Source organism: Procambarus clarkii, chromosome 10 (assembly GCF_040958095.1).
Source record: "Procambarus clarkii isolate CNS0578487 chromosome 10, FALCON_Pclarkii_2.0, whole genome shotgun sequence".
NCBI lineage: Eukaryota > Metazoa > Arthropoda > Malacostraca > Decapoda > Cambaridae > Procambarus > Procambarus clarkii.
In genome coordinates, this window is record NC_091159.1 from 53271265 (window position 1) to 53289916 (window position 18652).

At 38.7% G+C, this 18652-nt stretch overlaps 1 protein-coding gene across 1 annotated transcript in view; it reads right to left on the minus strand.

Moving 5' to 3' along the window:
* Window positions 1-18652, minus strand: part of Chc (clathrin heavy chain) — a 39171-nt gene that overhangs the window by 5643 nt on the left and 14876 nt on the right. The window contains exons 7-19 of the mRNA XM_045769662.2: window positions 17209-17382; window positions 15317-15466; window positions 12927-13859; window positions 12623-12799; window positions 11028-11216; window positions 10704-10829; window positions 9378-9549; window positions 8782-8984; window positions 8405-8550; window positions 7000-7183; window positions 6498-6690; window positions 6118-6275; window positions 5321-5466 (exon numbers count right to left, since the gene is read on the minus strand). Coding sequence (XP_045625618.1) covers window positions 5321-5466; window positions 6118-6275; window positions 6498-6690; window positions 7000-7183; window positions 8405-8550; window positions 8782-8984; window positions 9378-9549; window positions 10704-10829; window positions 11028-11216; window positions 12623-12799; window positions 12927-13859; window positions 15317-15466; window positions 17209-17382 — 2951 coding nt within the window. The remainder of the gene's footprint in view (window positions 1-5320; window positions 5467-6117; window positions 6276-6497; window positions 6691-6999; window positions 7184-8404; window positions 8551-8781; window positions 8985-9377; window positions 9550-10703; window positions 10830-11027; window positions 11217-12622; window positions 12800-12926; window positions 13860-15316; window positions 15467-17208; window positions 17383-18652) is intronic.

Here is an 18652-nt window from a genome sequence, read left to right on the forward strand (position 1 = left end):
CGCTCGCTCTGTCTCTCTCTCTCTCGCGCTCGCTCTGTCTCTCTCTCTCTCGCGCTCGCTCTGTCTCTCTCTCTCTCGCGCTCGCTCTGTCTCTCTCTCTCTCGCGCTCGCTCGCTCTGTCTCTCTCTCTCGCGCTCGCTCGCTCTGTCTCTCTCTCTCGCGCTCGCTCGCTCTGTCTCTCTCTCTCGCGCTCGCTCGCTCTGTCTCTCTCTCTCGCGCTCGCTCGCTCTGTCTCTCTCTCTCGCGCTCGCTCGCTCTGTCTCTCTCTCTCGCGCTCGCTCGCTCTGTCTCTCTCTCTCGCGCTCGCTCGCTCTGTCTCTCTCTCTCGCGCTCGCTCGCTCTGTCTCTCTCTCTCGCGCTCGCTCGCTCTGTCTCTCTCTCTCGCGCTCGCTCGCTCTGTCTCTCTCTCTCGCGCTCGCTCGCTCTGTCTCTCTCTCTCGCGCTCGCTCGCTCTGTCTCTCTCTCTCGCGCTCGCTCGCTCTGTCTCTCTCTCTCGCGCTCGCTCGCTCTGTCTCTCTCTCTCGCGCTCGCTCGCTCTGTCTCTCTCTCTCGCGCTCGCTCGCTCTGTCTCTCTCTCTCGCGCTCGCTCGCTCTGTCTCTCTCTCTCGCGCTCGCTCGCTCTGTCTCTCTCTCTCGCGCTCGCTCGCTCTGTCTCTCTCTCTCGCGCTCGCTCGCTCTGTCTCTCTCTCTCGCGCTCGCTCGCTCTGTCTCTCTCTCTCGCGCTCGCTCGCTCTGTCTCTCTCTCTCGCGCTCGCTCGCTCTGTCTCTCTCTCTCGCGCTCGCTCGCTCTGTCTCTCTCTCTCGCGCTCGCTCGCTCTGTCTCTCTCTCTCGCGCTCGCTCGCTCTGTCTCTCTCTCTCGCGCTCGCTCGCTCTGTCTCTCTCTCTCGCGCTCGCTCGCTCTGTCTCTCTCTCTCGCGCTCGCTCGCTCTGTCTCTCTCTCTCGCGCTCGCTCGCTCTGTCTCTCTCTCTCGCGCTCGCTCGCTCTGTCTCTCTCTCTCGCGCTCGCTCGCTCTGTCTCTCTCTCTCGCGCTCGCTCGCTCTGTCTCTCTCTCTCGCGCTCGCTCGCTCTGTCTCTCTCTCGCGCTCGCTCGCTCTGTCTCTCGCGCTCGCTCGCTCTGTCTCTCTCTCGCGCTCGCTCGCTCTGTCTCTCTCTCGCGCTCGCTCGCTCTGTCTCTCTCTCGCGCTCGCTCGCTCTGTCTCTCTCTCGCGCTCGCTCGCTCTGTCTCTCTCTCGCGCTCGCTCGCTCTGTCTCTCTCTCGCGCTCGCTCGCTCTGTCTCTCTCTCGCGCTCGCTCGCTCTGTCTCTCTCTCGCGCTCGCTCGCTCTGTCTCTCTCTCGCGCTCGCTCGCTCTGTCTCTCTCTCGCGCTCGCTCGCTCTGTCTCTCTCTCGCGCTCGCTCGCTCTGTCTCTCTCTCGCGCTCGCTCGCTCTCTCTCTCTCTCGCGCTCGCTCGCTCTGTCTCTCTCTCGCGCTCGCTCGCTCTGTCTCTCTCTCGCGCTCGCTCGCTCTGTCTCTCTCTCGCGCTCGCTCGCTCTGTCTCTCTCTCGCGCTCGCTCGCTCTGTCTCTCTCTCGCGCTCGCTCGGTCTCTCTCTCGCGCTCGCTCGCTCTCTCTCTCTCTCGCGCTCGCTCGCTCTGTCTCTCTCTCGCGCTCGCTCGCTCTGTCTCTCTCTCGCGCTCGCTCGCTCTGTCTCTCTCTCGCGCTCGCTCGCTCTGTCTCTCTCTCGCGCTCGCTCGCTCTGTCTCTCTCTCGCGCTCGCTCGCTCTGTCTCTCTCTCTCGCTCGCTCGCTCTGTCTCTCTCTCTCGCTCGCTCGCTCTGTCTCTCTCTCGCGCTCGCTCGCTCTGTCTCTCTCTCGCGCTCGCTCGCTCTGTCTCTCTCTCGCGCTCGCTCGCTCTGTCTCTCTCGCGCTCGCTCTCGCTCTCTCTCTCGCGCTCGCTCTCTCTCTCGCGCTCGCTCTCTCTCTCGCGCTCGCTCTCTCTCTCGCGCTCGCTCTCTCTCTCGCGCTCGCTTGCTCTCTCTCACGTTTTGCAGGCATACCACTAGGACCTAGTTGTGGCTCAATGCTTGCTTGTTTAAGAATCTGTCTAAAGACACTTGTTTTCCCTACGGTTTTAATACTTGTCTGTAGCGAGAAATCACATTGTCATTAAAAAGGTTAATGCAACAGCCTGCTACAGCTTTATCTGGACGAGTTTTCTTGACAAAACTTTGCAGTTTTACCCATACAGCACACATTCTCTTAATGAGGAAGGGACATCCTCTATGGATCCTATGGCATGATATATAATAAGTTTTAGGTTCAGAAACCAAAAAAGCAGAAAACAATGAAATTCTTTACAAAGAATTCAAGCGCGGTCGTCACTAGACGGGATACACTGGTAAACTGAGCGCGCCTCGCCCCCAGCCAAAACACACACTTGTCGACCAATACAAACTCAAAATCCGAGGCAAACCTCGGATACCAAGTCAAATTTTACGAGGAAATTGACCTCTTGTACCAAATAATTCGTAATGAGGGGTATTTGTCAACCGAAGTTCCACTGTACTTAGAAAAAGCATATGAAAGTAAATAAAGGGTACTGGAGAGTAGTTGTAAAAGCTAGCATGAGGTTAACCGTGTTGGACAAATTTTTCATGGCACCTAGTACAAAAATTATCGCTCCTACCAGTGCATGATAGGAATTTATGATGTAATGAATCATGGGCTTGATATCAATGTTGGTGTATGTTAGGGTTAGGCAATGTCACCCTCTATGTGAAATAAGTGTGAATGATAAATGCTAGAAGTGATCAATTAGTTTAAATACTTCCTTTGTATGATATTCAAGATGTATTTGAGCAATCAAAGAATTAGTTGTGCCAACTATTACGAACGACTGCATGAGTACTGTGTAGTGTCAATGTGAAAAAAAAAAAAGAGATGAACAATCTGAAAAGTGTGTTGCAATAATGGACAGAATAAGGAATTTGAATATCATGAAGATAGTGCAAAAGCCAATAAACCACAAGATTGAAGTGAGTGTAGCAAGACAGTTTGAGCATGTTGTATAAACACAAAATGGTTGACTAGTGAAGACTATTTAACACTTTGGCAGCTCAGCCTCTCCACATGTTCCCGACCGTACACGTACCGGGCTCCCAGGGACCTTGCTCGGCAACACGCAAATTGTTTACAATAATTTTGCTTTCTAAGTTATTTGTTGCATTGTACCTACTGTAGAAATTTTTTGTCAAAATGTGTTCATTTGTATGAATACAAATGGATTCTCTAGACAAGATGCAAAAATAAAAATATATTTATAACATTATGCAAATCAGTAATGAATATGAATGTTTCCAATCATTTTAACATTCTTCATTTGTTATTCATCCTAAATAGTAAGTAAAAATATACAAATGTGCACATGTAATTTGTCTATACAACAGTATATATATAAAAAAAAAAGTTCCTACATATGATGCAAAAATGTTTATAATAATTCAAAATTTTGTAAAGTTATTTGTTGGGTTATAATTACAAATTTGGTGTCAAAATGTTTACAAATGAATTCTCTTGAGTATAGATGCAAAAAAACGTTTATTTATAATAGATTATGTGTAACAGCGATGAATACACAAATGTTTATGACGTAAGCGAGGCTTCATGGGCGAGCTGGAAAATCTCTGGTATGTTCACCCATGCCCTAAATATGCTCTGTACACAAAATAGCAGCAATTTTAATAATTCTTTGTTGATACACATAGAAAAGCTCGAGAGATCAAAACCAAAAATTTAGCCACCTGTATGTTTACCGTCAGAGTTAGGATAATGCACTGTAGCATCATCGGAATGCAAAAGTGTAAGTGAATTTGAAAAGGGAAAGTGAAGATAGTGGGCATACATAGTGAGCAAGTGAGAGGAAGCGTGGAGTGTATAAACAACACACAAGATATGACAACAGACAAAGCTGGGTGGAAGCTGTTTGCCAGAAAATAAATGTCCTTAGGTGGAATGACTGACAAGTCACAAGGTCATAATATGACCAACACCTGGTCATATTAAGTACTGTACAGTAATAGATTGTTGCTCTTGATTGCTGCAGTGCTAGTGTTTATCTCTGAAACTGTATGTTGTACAGTACTTGCAAATGATATAATGAATTAACATGATATTTTGAATGTTTTTTAGTATTTAAAAGCAATAATCTTTTTTTTGTACTCTATTACTCACATTTTTTCTCCGGGCTGATGCCTCCCCACCCCATGAAAGTGGGAAACGTGGTAATGACAATGTATGCACATAATTAATGTTTATCAAGTTGTTTTGTATATCATTTAATTTTGTGTAAGAGGTTAATAAATGCACACATTTATGTCCTACTTACATAAATATTTGTATATATTTTGCAAGAAAACCACATACAATTTCTAGACAAGTATGCTTATTGTTGTATATAATATTCTATGCACTGGCAACACTCTTGACCTAGTACCGAGTTACTATATTTTCATTTTCAGTTTGTTTTTTTTTTTAATTTATACAAGAGTTCTTACATTCTTGTACAACCACTAGCACGCATTTTGGGCAAGACCTTAATCCTAATTTTCACTCACACACACACACACACGCCCGCCCCAGAAGCAGCGCATAGCAGCTGTCTAACTCCCAGGTACCTAATTTACTGCTTGGTGAACAGGTGAATCAGGGTGAAAGAAACTCGGCCCATTTGTTTCCGCCTCCGCCGGGAATAGAACCCAGACCCTTAGGACTACAAACCCCGAGTGCTGTCCACTCGGGCATCAGGCCCCCAACTATCTAAAATTGTGCAACATATATGAATGGAAAAAGCACTCCTTGTTAGCAATGTGATGAAAAGATTTACAGTAGTAATGTTAATTGGTAATATTTGTGGATGCCGCATGTCTTAAGAACAGCTATGCCTCAGATTTAGTTACTTGAATCATACTAATAGAATTTTTTTTTTACATTATAATTAAATGGATTGAAACAGTCTGTTACTACTGTTAATTTACTTGTTCCAACACACACACAGTGGGAACAAAATGGTAAATATCAGTACTGATTTGCTACAGCTGAAGTTTTATACTTCTTTCACACAATTACTCTATTTCCTTTCACTTACAAGATGTTCTCATCCATCAATTGTAAACATATAGAAGAAAGAAACAAAAATGTCTAACCTAATTTCCCTTAACTATACGATATTTTATCAAATTAAAAATAATTTAAAAATTAACTTGTTAAAAATATTCTTTCATTAACTTAAAATTTCTAAACTGCCATAAACCAAATGCTGGCTATGAAAATGCTCTAAGCTTACCTGTTGGCTTTCCTGGCAGATTCCACAGCTCCCTGGAACTCCTTTAAGTGAACAAGCGTGATTGCCAGACGAGCAAAGTTACTGACATTATTGTAGAGGAGTTTTGCTGCTTCGTACATGCCATCATCAAAGCACCGGTCGCCAATCTATGAGAGAAATATATCGGAAAATAACATGGAAAACTAATTTTCAGACATCACTAATCACATTATTTCCCTTCACAAAATTTGTTTAACATACCACAACAGAAGTACAATACAGTGCTATAGGGACTACTTGTACATTAGAAATCTCTTTTGGTTACAAATTTATTATGCAAATTAAATATTAGCTTGCCAATCTCTGCTTTAACCCACAATCCGGTAACTACTGTATTTAGCCTAATTTTTACTTCGTCTACCGGGATTGTATTTGGATGGGGTTCTGGGTCAATATGTTAATTTGGGTCTACTCCCCAAACCAAGGCCAGGCTTGACTTGTCTATGCTTGGTCCAACAGGCTGTTGCTTGGAGCGGCCCACAGGCCCACACATCCAGCCCGGTTGGTCCGTCACTTCCCGAAGAAAACTATCCAGTTTTCTCTTAAAGACGTCCACTTTTGTTCCAGTAATACTTCTTATGCTAGCTGGGAGGATGTTGAAAAACTGTGGACCTGATATTTATAGTGTTCTCTGGATGTGCCTATGGCACCTCTGCTCTTCACTAGTTCTGCTATTCTAAATTTAACCAACCACAAAAAATAAATTATCTTAAAAAATAAGATACTGGTACAACAGGGCCTCACTTCCTTCCTCTTACCTTCTGAATATCAGCATGATTAGGAGCAGCAATAAATTCCTCAAGATCGGCTAGTCTGTTGGTTTTGGAATAAGCATAACACAGCTCACTCTCCACATACGATTCCCGAGCCTTTTTACGTGCCATGACCAGGTACCGAACCAAGTCTTCCCAATGACCTATAAATGAAAATTATTATAGTTCTCACTGAAGGGCAGTGTGGAGGAGTCACCTTAACAAAGGTGAATAACAGTAAGAGATTATAGATAAATATACACCTCACCCATTTCTTTAATTACTTGCATTATAGTATTACAGATAATTAATGAAATTTTTTATTCTTAGTGAATTTAAAACTAAGCTATTAAATGCTATATACAGCACCATTGTAAAGCATTAACCTGTCCTGTGTGCAGTGTCCACAACATCAATGTATGCAGTTGGGTCATCTGCCTTGATGAATGAGTCAATTGCCTCTTTCACCAATGACTGTTGCAGCTGAGCCTTGGCCAACTGACTCCACACAGCACTTTCATTGCACCGCTCGGCAAACTCGTATGCCCGGTCCAGGTTCACTATGTGCTCAATCAGAACCTACATAAATACATCAATTAAAACTTGTGTCAATATGTTAATTTGCACATTTGCAATTTGTATATCCTATTCTTAGTTTCTGAATTTCAGCCCAAATACAAGCCATTAAAAAAAAAAAAAAAAAAAATTCTGACCATTACTAAGGTGAAAATATTCCTAAGAAAAATGTATATATAACAATTTATGCAAACGTAGCACTTCATTTATTTTTCCAGAGGAAATTGACACAAAACCCTAATTTTAATATTCAAATGTACTTTATGAGAGATCAATTAACTTGTAAAATGGAAATAAAAATCAATATCATACCTGAATGGCAGAGGTGTTTACATCAAACTTCTTGAATATAGCAAAGGCCTCTTCATACAATTGGTTGCCAATGGCTATGTTGGCAATATCTGGTGCATCATAGTTATCAAGGCGAGTAATGTAGTCCATCACACGGGTGTGGTCTGCCTTTATAGCAGTTAAGATGAGAAGATTTTGAAGGTTCCTGTATAGATGAGGCATTTATATAATATATATATATATATATATATATATATATATATATATATATATATATATATATATATATATATATACATATATATATATATATATATATATATAGTATATATTTTTGTGATCATTGTTGCATATATATATATATATATATATATATATATATATATATATATATATATATATATATATATATATATATATATATATATATATATCGTACCTAGTAGCCAGAACGCACCTCTCAGCCTACTATGCAAGGCCCAATTTGCCTAATAAGCCAAGTTTTCATGAATTAATTGTTTTTCGACTACCTAACCTACCTAACCTAACCTAACTTTTTTCGGCCACCTAACCTAACCTAACCTATAAAGATAGGTTAGGTTAGGTAGGGTTGGTTAGGTTTGGTCATATATCTACGTTAATTTTAACTCCCAATAAAAAAAACTGACCTCATACATAATGAAATGGGTAGCTTTATCATTTCATGAGAAAAAAATTAGAGAAAATATATTAATTCAGGAAAACTTGGCTTATTAGGCAAATCGGGCCTTGCATAGTAGGATGAGAAGTGCGTTCTGGCTACTAGGTACGACATTATATGTATATATGTATATATGTATATGTATATATATATATATATATATATATATATATATATATATATATATATATATATATATATATATATATATATATATGTATATATTTACTGGAGCATATAAGACATCACATCATGTAACACTTTGGTGGTCCAGCCTCTCTGCACTTCCAACCGCTAATGTCCGGACCACTTAATGCTGCGACAATTGTTTACAATCATTTTACCTTTTCTAAATTATATGTTGTGTAGCTATAAATTTAGTGACAATTGATAAATTCTCCAGAAAATAGAATAAAAAAAAGTTTATTTATAAAAGATTATTCTCCTCTCCACCCATTCTTGACAAATACAGCAGGTTCAGTGGGTCCGACTCAGTGATGCTTAAAACGTTTACAATCATTCTACGTTTGCCAAGTTATTTGTTGGGATATGACTATAAATTTTAGTTCAAAATGTTTACAAAAGAATTCTCTAGATAACTGATGAAAAACAAAAGTGTAATAATAGATTATGAGACGTTTTATCGTCACTGGAATGCAGAAGTGTTAAATGTATTCTGCACGTTCCATTAAAAAATAATACCAACTGTATAATTTATAAATTTACCTGTGATCACTGAATGCAGAATTGTCAAGCACAATTTTTTCCAAGAGTTCAATAAGTTCATTGGGCAAATCAGCAGTCATGAAAGCTTTCACAGTAACAGAGATATCCTCGGGGTCTTGGGTCTCTGACAATGCTGTCTGCACAACCTGAAATAATATTGAAAATCAAAGAACATCTTCACAGAACTTACACAGAACTTGCATTCATTAATTTTTTAGATAAACATTTTCCATTCAACTAACCAATGTCACTAACAAAATGCAAAGTAATGTTTTGAAAAACAACAACAATCATCTTTGGACAAATCCTGATTTATTTTCACTATTATTTAACCAGTATTAAACTTATTACTAAACTCAATGTAACTAGCAACACACCTGGTCAATAAGTTGTCTCCTGTACTGATTGGTCTCTTGTAGAACCTCAGCCCAGAGTTCAGGGTCCCGTCGCCTCACAAGGTATCTAGCTTCAGACTTGAAGAGAGAGTTCTCGTTGCAAACATTAATCAGTTCTCTGTCACATTGACCACGTTCGTATGCAATACATGCAAGGTGCGGGTCTCGCTTTTCACAGTACTTTCCTGGAGGGGGAAAAAAAAAACCTGCTAAAACAACAAAAATCTTGCCAACCTTTGTTAACCCAAGTGAGGAAACAAATTTTTTCTATTGTAAACACTGTGTTTAGAAGCAAACCGATTGGAAGTCCAATCGGGGGTTCATGCATGGACCACATGCACTATGGGTGTGGTATATCAGTTCTACCTGCAATGCTTCTCTTCAAATACACAAAGAAATCACATTAACGTTAGATAAAAATTGATACAACACATTAATGCGATATTTTTTGTACACTATTGTGATTTCAGTGTGCATCATGTAGCCTATTTATTATAAATTTTTGTAGCAGTTTTATTACACATTTTTAAATATTAAAAGTACAGTATAGGAATAATATGGACAAAATATGAACTTACCAACAACTTTGCTGTCATAGTTTTGGTTCTCCCTTAAGAATCTCTCGGGGTTATTGTTGGAGTCTATGTAAATTTTGGCAATGGCATCATGAGTGGCCGACTCAGAGACTCCTTCATGAATACGTGACTCCAGCCAAGTTAGCAGCAGCTTCAGGCGGTTTCTTTTCTCAACCTGAATGGTTTAAACGGCAATAGGATTGTCAAATTATGTGGCATTGAAAGGATTACAAAATTTTATTAATCGGAAATAAATTCATCAATTTGGTTATAAAAAAATGCACTGAAATTTCTAATTGTGCTTCAAGGTATTCCATTTTACAGAATACAAGTAAAAAATTTACCTAGTTAAAATTCCTACCACTGGAGGCTTTGTTTGATTTACAATAAATAAGGCAATAAAAAAAATTAATTTCTTTAAAATATAATTTGGAATTTTCAAATAACTGCAGCCCACAATAAAGTATCTAAGCCATTTAAAATAAAACAAGAAACCAATTTATCGATCATCAGTTCGTTTCAAGTGTTCCAGTGTATTATTTTTAATACGAGATTAATGCTTTAACAAATGCCATCATTACCATATTTCCCAGCTTACATGGGGCTGGGGGGGGGGGGGGAGAAGGCATCAGCCCACAAAAATTACTAGTAATATAGCCCAGAGCTGATTCATATTAAACATATAAAATAAGGTATCTATTAATTTTATCATTCACAATATATATCTCCAAGGAGGGAGGGGGGGGGGGGGGAACAAGAGAGAAGATAAAAACAAAAAATTACTACCCACTCTAGCAGTCACATGCTTCAAAAGACCAGGATTACAGCATTCCTCATGAATTTTCACATCGCTTACATACAAATACATTTACTTTCTTCTTGAAAACTGTTGCCACCCAACATTGTCGCTTACCATTTCCTGTGTGATGTGCGCACACCATGTCCACCACCTGCATCCCAGCCTTCCTCTTCTATCACTCAAATTGACAAGCACACACTTTACCAGCCTATCATATTCCAAGTGTTTAAACATACTATTTTGATATGCTTTCCTCAATCACAAGGTTCATCATCATTTGCAATCTACACCTCTTCAGGACATTTTCACTCCTTATCCTATAGTATTCCAACACCACAAATGAGTCTCAGATTGTCTTTCTACTGCTCATAATGCTTCAGACCTCATCTTCATGCTGTGCCATCTCATAACCACACACAACAATTGCCACTAACACTCCTCCATTTGCCCATTTATCTTATCTGGCCAATCCCTAATCTGCACTGGAAATGGGAAATGAGAACCACGAAGGTCAACACACACAAACTTACCTCTTCCACCAACTCGTCTGTTGAGAACTGTCCACGAACAACCATAATCAATTGTTTTATTACATCCTCGGCACAATCAACGTCCAGCAGCCCTCCAACGACGACAGGTAGACGTGAAGGATTCACCTATACATACACAAAGATATCTTTGTAAAAATAAGGCCAAGCAAATATCATAGATTTAATTTCTTGTATAATACAGCCTCACTAAACTATAATAGTATACACACAAGCGCCAACACAAATAATGTTGCTACATTTTCTAAAAATTATAGACATTACTTTCACTCACTACTGGAAATGTCATGACTAAGAACAGCCAACCTTCTGAACATATATTTCTATGTATTTCTGTAGGTTATTGCGGTAGAGGTAGAGCACCAGGTCGTGGACGAAGTCAAAGCGATCACAAACGATGATGAGTGGTAACTGATCAGTTAGCTTTGCCTCCTTCAAGAAGTTCTTCACGCGTTCAGGATTATAGCAGTTGGACTCGCGGCATATTCTCTCAACCTGAGGGAAAACGTGCACTTTGATAAAAGTTTTATAATGCTAATTATGAAACTGTATTTTGTTTTTAGAAGCAACATTTTTCAAAATTAGTCAATGAGTTTCAATCATAACTAACTTAAAGCAGAGAACTCAATTTTATAGGCCAAGAATCCAAGGTTACTTATGTTCGAGTTATTTATGATTTAAATTGTTACATCTCAAGTTAAATATTTAAATTTGATTAGCTTTAAAATAACCTATCCACAATTTAACCAAGCTCTCAGTTTTCATTAACAACTACAATACAAGTGAATGCCCAATATACCCCTACACTGATGTTATTAATTCTTTATATTACTCACCTTTTTTTCTCTGGGGTGAAGCCTCTCCACCCCAATAAAGTGTGAAAAGTGGTAATGATGATATATATGAAAGAATATATGCATTTTACAAGACCATACTAATTTCATTCAACAATTTAAAACTATAAAACTTTCACCATTCCCCCTACATTTCAAGTTCAACACTGCCAAGAGCCGAGTTGAAAGCCTACAAAAGTTTTTATTAGTTCTTAGTAGCATTATCATCCTTCAATTTCCATATATCACATCATTCTAGATCTAAAGCACTTCTTATCTGAATGCCGACTTGCATGAAGTGAGACCACTGCTCTGCTGGCCAGCCCAAGTGCTTGGGCACAGCGAGAGGATGTATATCATGTGTAGGGTTTTGGTAGTGTAGATTAAATATCCAAGTTTTTTACCAGAAAGAAAAGCCTTAAGCATACATCAACTTACTGAAATGTTCCTTTTGCTTCTGCTAGTGTATAAAACTGTGAAAGCAGATTGCCTAATAAGAGAATTTTGTGAATTTTTTGCTATTGTGTTAGAGACTAGAGTTGATCAGGATGAGTCAGGACTAATTGTGCTGAAGGCAGATTTTAGAAACATTTAATACTTATTTGCATACTGATAAGTATTTTTAAGTATTGTACAATATTAAGACTGGGTTTACATTGATTTATCATAAGGGAAGCCAGTATATGAGAATTACAGTAGTTCTCTCTCATAACAGGAAAAGCATGGAAAGAATTCGTCTGTGGGGTGACTAAGGACCTGGCTGACCAAAGCACTGAATTTGCTTCACCCATAGTTCATGCCAACAAGGTCATACTAGTAGCTTTTCTATTTGATTGGTAAAACTTTAAACTGGAAGCACTTTAAAGGAATGAACATGCCAATTATGCCAATGAATATGCCAATTTTGCTTATGTATAGGTATTTTTTAACTTTACAATGTCTGTCCGTTCATTATGTGTACGTTTGTTAGATTTGTACGAGATTTTAACAATTCTTTATTAAAAAAGTTAATAAAATATCTCTACCAAAAGATCATACTAAAATTGTCTATTACAGACTAAAGCTCACCTCTTTAATTTGGCCAGTTTTACAAGCTGCCTGGATGTACTTGAAATGAACTTCAGATTCTTGTGAGAAGTTGACAATCGATCCAAGAAAATAGAAGAGGCCTTCAAATGACTTGAAAGACTCGAACAGATCAATCAGTGCATTGGTCGTTAGTTGCTCATGGTATTTGGTAGCAATCTGTAATAATAATTTACAAATTTCTAAATCACACACAATTACATTGAATACCATAAAATATGCTATTTAAATTTTTTCCATAAGACAAATATTTTGATGTAAAACAAGACAAAGCTTAATTACACACCTGAACCACGATTTGGAGATTCTGGCGGAGATTGGCTGTAAGCATCGCCTTCAAGCACTCTAAAGAATCCTCAACAGATAAAGAGCCAAAATAGTTAACAAGCCACTCTGGGTTCAGCAACTGTGTGTGCACAACTGCTCTCTTAATATCATACATGTCTGTGTAGTGTTCCAAGGCACGCTGAAGCAATCCTGCCTTCTCACACAGTTGAGCAATGTGTGCACGATCGTAATGGGTGAACATCTGGTTACCGAGAATTGCATCTGCTACTTGCGGGGCAGACATCAAGTTCATTTCCAAGAGGCGAGTCTGAAGTGGCCCTTCTGTGGGACGATTATTCTTCAGAGCATCAAGCAAGAACGCTGTACACTGCTGAATTAAATTTGATTCCAAAAAAATATCCACAATTTGGTTGACATCAGCCATGGGTTCATCATCCTGTACTAACATCTGAGCAAATGCAAGACCTTGATCCGGATTAACACGCATCACATTTCTTAACAAGAATACATAGTCTGGAGTGTATCCAACTTTCTTAGCATAAAGTACAATCTTCTGGAACTGGCCAGTCTCAGCAAAGCACTGAATCACTTTGTTTGGTACATTTGCTCTCAGGTACACAGAAAGTGCTAATGTGGGATCAGCCTGCTTCACAAGATCACCTAATTCTTCTGAACATTCTAACTTATCTTCTTTTAGCCATTTTTCAAGTAAATTCTTGCGCCCTTGGGCCAAAACTGGTCTACACAATTCTAAGGATTCAAACTTGTTCAAGTGAGACTGATCGAGGAGAATTCCGAAGTACTGAAGAAGAGGCGAAGTCTGGCCAGGCTGAGCTGGCACTTGTTGGAACCTCTGGATAGTTTGGGGGGTACGGAGGACACCTTTGGGTGCATTAGCAGCTACCTTGGCTGCTTCGCTGTATTGTCCATTCTGAAGGAAATGTTAAAGTGAAAATAAGAGCATTTGCAAATAATTTGCTTTTAACAAATCCTTTTCATAAAGAAAAGGCTGAAACCATTTTTTGCCCTAAATACCAAATTCAACAATGTGTCCCCCAACACGAAGTCAAAACTATTGAATATTTTAATACTGTAAATGTAGTTGTTAAAATTACAGTCGACTCCCAGTTTATGCAGGAAGTAGCTTGCTCAAAGAGAATAACCAACATTCTTTAAAAATGTTGTTAATGTTTTATAACCTAATTAAAACTAAGGAAATAGGGCAATATATTCACATTTAGAACACTTTCAAAACTTCCACCCAGACAGACTCGTCACCCATGAATGGCATATACAGTACACAAATTATAAAAAATCTGAACATTAAGTAACAAATTACTTGTGAAATGGTATGATTTTTATCCAATTATGGTATAATCATGTAGCAGTGTACATCAACTATTACCACTTGCGTGCTTGAGAAAGGTGACTTGGGTTTTTAGGCTATGTATACTAGCCTACAAATGTGACTCTTTACTACACTACACACAGAAATCACAATAACGTGATGCATCAAATGAACAAATCCACAAGGGCCGTGACGAGGTTTTGAACCTACGTCCGAGAGCATCCCAGACACTGCCTTAATCAACCGAGTCGATTAGGGCAGCGTCTGGGATACTCTCGGACGTAGGTTCGAATCCTCGTTACGGCCCTTGTGGATTTGTTCTCGTGACTATCTTTTTATGGGATGAACAGGAACAAGGCATTAGGCCCACAAGTAACAGGACACTGGCTTTATATATATACAGGTAATGAATATATACATATAATTTGAAACTTATCATGTTGTAATAAAAGTATCTGCAACTTCCGGCAACCAGGAGGCCTGGTCGACGACCGGGCCGCGGGGACGCTAAGCCCCGGAAGCACCTCAAGGTAACCTCAAGGTAAGGTAACTTTGATTAAATAATCAAAGTGAAGTCATATCAAGTTAATACTGGAATAGTGACTACCAAGCTCAAATAAAGCACTATTTTCAATCTTAAACTACAGATTATGATAATCATTTAAGTATTTAATAGCTTCAGCTAAACTTTTAACTATAATTATGAAGTCAAAGCTTACCTAAACTTAACATAGATGTGACCACAGTTTTTGTGTATCTATGTTATTTGTCGTTTGTAGAGATGCATAGACGCACAAATGACATTTGTATGCATAATATGTTAGTCATCTTTTAAATTAATTAAAGTACAGTACAATGTAATCTCTCCCTCCTAAAATGAACAAATTTGTACTGAACCTTCTATTGCAATCAAAGCCAAGTACATATATTACAAATGCCAAAATTACTGAAGCATTGTAAGTTCGTAGTGCATAACCGAAACCTTCAAGACATTTTGGTGCACTGTAGAGGTCATCACTTGACATTGTCTTATTACTCACCTGGAAAAGTGTGTTAAACTTGCGCACAAACAGATCTTCCGCTCCAGCAAGGTTGTTCCTTGTTGCAATTCTAAGTGCCAAGTCAGGGTTTTGAAGCACATTATTGATGTAAGGGATGATGTTCTCTTCATCAACGCTCACACTTAATACCTGCAATATACAATCCCAATAGAAAAATAAATAAAAAATCTGAAAAAGCTATTCACATAAAAATTTGTTTCCCATTCTGTTATCTTTCTTACCAAAATTGCCACTTCCACATTACACAATTCAAATCGATCCCATTCCAGAATTATTTAAGAATAGAAATTGCTTCAATGCAAAGTGTAAGAAAAGTTCATGTATGATCCTTGGAACACTAACCTACTTGGGAACGTACAACAAGGAGGATGGTAATGAATATTAAACAAATATTAAGCAAATACTGTACAGTTGTATAATAACTGATTACAAGGTTTATATTTTGAATATCCAATAAGTGGACTTATTGAAAAAAGGGCATACAAGTATGTGATCGGTTTTGCTATTGTGAGGAGAGTGCATGATAAAATACAAGAAAAATTCATGAAGATTTATTAACAACGCTGCAAAGGCCAAAATGTAGAACTGCAACTGTTATACTGTACTGGTAAAGTAAAATCAGGAATGAAAAGTTGTGAAACGATTGCCAGAAAGCACACGAGTAGTGATACTGTGACAGATGATTACCAGACCTGGAATGGTACCTAAATATAAAATTAAGTGTACATGTATCAAGTGCAATAGCCAAAAAATATTAGTCTATGACAGGTAGTAGGCAAAGTGTTAGGGCACAAATTATTACAGTACATAAATGACATTTTAGATCAGTAATACATAATGTGGGGTTTAATAGTCAATATGCCCCAGGCATTTGTATTTCACCAACTATTGTAAATGTCACGTAGGAAAGACTGTGAATGTATGTGCATGCGTGCGTGCGTGTAGTGAAAACATGTGACAATAGAAATTAATGTTTGCAAAGGAACAAGCCTGTATGGAGTTGGTAGAATGTTATTTAATGCTAAAAATTTCTTTGATTTAGGAAGCAGAACATAATTAAAGATTTAGGAAGCAGAACATAATTAAAAATAAAGTCTTGAGTTATTGGTTTGGTATTTTTGCAAAAGATGTCAGGGTCCCTGACAAAAGATGTCAGGGTAATGTCCCATTGTTGTTCAATGCATACAAGACTGTAGTCATGAACGTGGTCAAGCTATAAATACAAGAGAAGGGAGTGAATTTTATCAATGGGAATAAATGGAGAAGTGTTTACCCTTGTTAATGGTTCTGTGACTGGTGTGGTGAAACCATGAAAAAATTAAGCTAAGTGTTGAAAAGGACAAATCAAGAAGCCTTTGTGGTGGTAGAAAGATTAGAGTAAGGCATTCAAAGGTCATGAGTTGAAAAGACGTGGGGAAGAAATCAGTTATAAGAATGAGTCAAGTACTATATACTGATATTGTTTGGCAAGTCACTGAATAAGTGATTATGAGCATAGTATTCAAGTTTGAGTAAATTACATTTTTTCAATAGCTAGCAGTAAGCACTTTAAAAACTTTTTTTTATGAAGCACTGGCATTCCACTGTGAATGCACTGATGAAGTACAATGGAACTGGATCTAAATGATACTGCAATATATTATACAGTATATGACAAATGGAGGGAGTATTTTTATTCATCTTTTTCCAAAGTTCAGGCATCTGCTATGCAGGCACTGAAGTTATTTATAGGGACATTACATAAAGTAGTAATAAAAGTTAAATAATGGCAAGAAAATCTGAATGGCAAAATTTATGAAGTAAATTATATAAAATTTTGTTTGCAATGTAAATATATAGTAAAAAAAAAAAAAAAAAAAAAAACGACTCACCTGTCCCTTACGGTTGACGCCAATGATGCCACTTGAGGGTTCGTGAGGCGCCGTGACAAAGATGGTATCTCCACTGATGCGGTTCATGAAAATACATGTTCCACTCTCAATGTCATAAAGGTGCACATAACCATACTTTGTGATCAAATAGATGACATCATGCTTCGAACTAACCTGAAAATCAAGGTAAGCTGCTACTTATCATAGAAATATGAATCCAAATTACTTTACATTTTGTTAAATATGGAGAGCTTCCAGACTCTTTCATCATAAGTTGTAACCAAGACTTGATCACAGCAGTTAAGAGGGAGATAAGGTAATTATCAGGAGAAAGCACTAAGGCATTACAACAATACAGAGTTAAGAGTGATTGTTAAATATATTTGTACAAGACACCTCACAAAGCAACCTGTCCTATCACATAATATGTTGCATTTTTTATGGTGTCAACCAATCCATTAAAATGTGACTCATTAGTAAAAATTAATGCACCATAATATTGACATTTTCTATGCACCGGCTACAATAGGTTAGACGAGCGCATTGCTTGGATTCATAAGCTCCTGGTTGGCCAAAACAGTTACAGTTTTAACAGTGGCAAACCGAGAATGGGCTGCACAAAAGAGCACTATATACCTAGTCGCATTAAGCTAAAGGAAACTACAGTAAGTTAGTGCATAGTGATGCTTGATCTCTGCAGTGTGTTTTGGGTTGAGATGACCACTTAATTTGTTCTAGATTGTGATGAAATGGGAGAACAAGACCTTTTTGTGGATATGCAAGACTTTCAGCATGCCCCAATTGGATCTGTTTACATGGAACCACAAGTTATCCATGTATGCAAGTTCACTCCATAATTTAAGCACTTTAGTACTGGACAATCCATGATTTGATTCACTCCCCTATGACTAGTTAAATCTTTGTTCCTGGTCCTGCTCTACAGGACCAACCCATCTCCCTTCACTACCCTTCCCCACACAATTGCCCAACAGTATTACACAAGGCTTACTACAAATCTTTGTATAGAATCTAAGCAAATTATTTTTATCTTAACAGAGCAGGAGGGACTCGTTCAACATCTTAGTACCCCATATCATCATCAATATGAGGTAGCTGGCAGGCACTACATAGGCAGTATATACACAACACCATTGCTTCCTAAAGAGCTGTCCTGACACCACTATGACCTCTCGGCTTTATGGTGTAGATCTTTCTAGTTCCCCCTATTTTCTTCTTGAGGTTATCTTGAGATGATTTCGGGGCTTTTAACACTTTCGCGCTTTAGATTAGAGATAACTCGTCCCCGTTTTTTCTTACGATTCCGCATAACAGCCTACTTTTCTCGTCCATCGAAAAAATATTTCTATAAATTCCATTTTTTAACCGAAATGGATGGGGATACTCTCAGATTATATACGTTTTGTAGAGAATTTATTTGCGAATT